Consider the following 3,307-nt stretch of genomic DNA (forward strand, 5'->3'; position numbering starts at 1 on the left):
CTTCACGGTTGCTTGCTAACTACCAACAAGGGACAGCACCCACATGTTTATATGCTTTTCTCTTGACAACAACATCAACATGCAGCTCAAGAGACATGCATGCGTTGCATGCATGTGTGTACTGCATATATACATGTGCATGCATGTCGCGCGTGCTTCATATATACTAGTATAAATACCACTACTTGACAATCTTGGTTTACACAACTAGCATGATCATGTTGATTTGTCCAGTTAGTTATGTTGCACGTATATGTAAAATTGACTATACTCTAGTATATATGCACTCCTCAAGATCACTGTCATGCATCCGGTCTCTAGTATCGAGCTAGTATTACAATGGTGATTAGAATGCGCGATTAAATAATTCTCTAGCTAGCAGGTTCGATGCCCTGTCGCTATAGGGTTAGATAGAAAAGTAGCAACAAAGGGTGGACCCTCTCAAGGGAGGAAAAAAATGCACATGAAGTGTCAAGATGATGCCTCTTGCACATATCGCATGCTATAATTAGGAGGATCCCTCTGGAAGCAAACAAGAAGAGACTAACCAAGATATTGTATCTTAATTCTGATTAATTAATTAACAGAAGAGTGAAGGAGGCAGAAGCCAGAGATGGATGGAAAGGGCCAAGGCAAAGAGCTCATATTAAAAAGGGGGGCTAAACACCAACCAACCATTTGCATGCTCCATCCGTCCTCCTTCCTTCCTTCCATGCATGCTATGTCATGTTCTACTAAGCTAGCTAGCAGAAGAAGATAGTTCATCCATGCATGCATGACACCTCAATATATATTATTTCTGTTTACGATCTACATAGCTAGCTAGCCTCCCTAGCTATAAGCAGCTACCAAATTGGTTGAGAGGGAGTGTGCATTGCAGTGTTGAGATCAGTCACTGGTCGATCTGATCTCTAAGCTGAGGTGTGTGCATGGGGCATCACTCTTGCTGCAACCAGCAGAAGGTGAAGAGGGGCCTGTGGTCTCCTGAGGAGGATGAGAAGCTCGTCCGGTACATCACCACCCATGGCTATGGCTGCTGGAGCGAGGTCCCCGAGAAAGCCGGTGCGTAACCTTGATCCGTCTATCTCGACCGGCTGCCCCGATCCGGCCTCTCTCATTAGATTAACATATGAGTATTAGCTTCGCTCCTTGATGACCAGTTGAAGATGGGACTCTCTGGCTTGGAATTCATTTGCTTTGCTTAATTTTGGTGCAATGCCATGTTTTTTCTATGTAGGATTGCAGCGGTGTGGGAAGAGCTGCCGGCTGCGGTGGATCAACTACCTGAGGCCCGACATCCGGCGAGGGCGGTTCTCGCCGGAGGAGGAGAAGCTCATCATCAGCCTCCACGCCATTGTTGGCAACAGGTAGCTAGCAAGGACACAGTGGAAAATTAGCCTGATTCCTTCCAATTTGGGGGCAATTATTTTGTTCTATCTTAATTTGACAATGCCGCAACTTGGGCGCTGCTTATCAATCACTAATCTGACCTCTGCCAAATCTTGGTGACATACAGCATTTAATTACTTGACTACCAGCAATCTTGTAACTAATGTCGCAAGTGATTTGAAATCTCCTAAAAAGAAAAGGTGATTTGAAGTGTTACTCGATCATGCATGGCCACAAGCTTGTTTTCTCTGGAGCGCGCTATAGCTAATTAAGAGGGTCTAGTGTCTAGTCTATGTATATGCAACATCAGCATGACGCCATGTATACGTGCCAAATGGCGCCATACTAGCCGTCATTTTCTACTAGTTAAACTTGAACACGACTACCCTAACAACAAATCAATGAAGTGGTACGTACTACACAAAGCTAGCTATAGAGCTAGGGTTTCTTCAAGGCAAAGGTTCCAAGATTAGCTAGCTTAGTGATGACAAAAGGAAAATTTCACAGAATGACTTTACTGACGTAAACACGGCCGTATTGCAGGTGGGCCCACATTGCCAGCCACTTGCCTGGCCGGACCGACAACGAGATCAAGAACTACTGGAACTCGTGGATCAAGAAGAAGATACGCAAGGCTCCGGCGGCGCCGAACGTAACCACCACCTCGTCCACGACGTCGACGAGCCCACCTAACAACGGCCTGGCACCGTGCAGCGGCAGCACGGCCACGTCGGACGTCCACCACCGCCGTCTGCAGCATCCGACGTTCAGCTGCGCGCCAGCGGGGGACCACCTGCAGCTCGACGCCATCATCGGCCACCACCAGAGCACCAGCCTAGCCCTGCCGGTTGCCGCCGGGGCCGGGCAGGACTCGCCGCCAGGGATGTCGCATCACTGCCCGCTCTTCATGTTCGACACCGGCGTCGTCAGCACGCCGTTCGCATCAGCCGCGGCGCAGCAGCACCCGTTCATCGCCAGCTTCACGGCAGCGATGGCGGAAGCGGACACGCCCAGTTGCTACCACCTACCTCCCTTGGTGGACGGCATGGGTGCCATGGGAATGTGCATGGAAGCCATGGACGATCACTGCGGCGCCGGCGCCGGCATGGGCAATGGGTGCTTCGGGGACGAGCAGAGGCAGCGGCGGCGGCCGGGGCTGGAGGAGGAGGAGGGGGAGCAGCTAGGGCAGCATGAGCAGTGGGACGAGGAGCAGCTGCTGATGTGGGATGATCAAGAAGTACTAACACCGTCCAACATGGAGGCCATGCAAAGTGGTGAACACTCCCTCCTTTTTATGGGACCAAACGCATGATCGACCAGAAAGCTGCTAAATCCATGTGCACATATGCTTTGCTTGCTCCATGCATGCATGCATCCATGATCAAGGAGAGTATCTCTCCCCCTCTCACATCTGATATTTCTCTCTCTAGCTCATTCTGCTGATCCGATCTGTCCATAGACGAAATAATGAGGTTTTCCAAAGGTGCGCTTAATTTATTGTGTTTGATTTTTTTTCTCAAATTTTCCTAATTTTTTGGTTTTGGAGTGAAGAATGTTTGTTAATTGGGCTTTGTAAAGAGATAACTTGCATGCATGCATGTTTGCATTGCATGGCAACTGGTGTGTAATTGATTGATGTATGCTGAGTGAATTTATAATAAACAGGAAGGAATGAAAGGGAACTCCTCCTTTTGCTCTTTTGGATTCTTGTGTTCGTTTGTTTCTTCATGTTGTGCATGCATGCATGTCTACGGAGGGATCATTGTGTACCTTTTCAGTGACTAACTGACTTCTTGTTTTTATTCCTATGTTGTTCTGTTCTCTAAGGACAAGGTAAAGAAAAAACGATTTACACTAGCTACTAAGGCAAAATCTACCACACACGGCCCTGTCACCATACATTAACAATTTCACTTTA

General features: G+C 48.1%; 1 protein-coding gene across 1 annotated transcript; it reads left to right on the top strand.

Moving 5' to 3' along the window:
• The first annotated feature begins 664 nt into the window (after positions 1–664).
• Positions 665–3,089, top strand: LOC125524987 (myb-related protein Hv1). Its single transcript, XM_048690014.1, has 3 exons — positions 665–1,062; positions 1,238–1,367; positions 1,933–3,089. Exons 1-3 carry the CDS (start codon positions 930–932, stop codon positions 2,699–2,701), a joined length of 1,032 nt encoding a protein of 343 aa, XP_048545971.1. The 5' UTR covers positions 665–929; the 3' UTR covers positions 2,702–3,089.
• The last annotated feature ends 218 nt before the right edge of the window (positions 3,090–3,307 follow it).

This window comes from Triticum urartu, chromosome 7, assembly GCF_003073215.2.
Source record: "Triticum urartu cultivar G1812 chromosome 7, Tu2.1, whole genome shotgun sequence".
NCBI lineage: Eukaryota > Viridiplantae > Streptophyta > Magnoliopsida > Poales > Poaceae > Triticum > Triticum urartu.

Bases quoted from the DNA above. Each gene is read 5' to 3' on its own strand.
- LOC125524987 (XM_048690014.1), top strand. From the start codon at position 930: ATGGGGCATCACTCTTGCTGCAACCAGCAGAAGGTGAAGAGGGGCCTG. The intron at 1,063-1,237 runs GTGCGTAACCTT...TTTTCTATGTAG, and splicing joins CGAGGTCCCCGAGAAAGCCG to GATTGCAGCGGTGTGGGAAG. The intron at 1,368-1,932 runs GTAGCTAGCAAG...GCCGTATTGCAG, and splicing joins CACGCCATTGTTGGCAACAG to GTGGGCCCACATTGCCAGCC.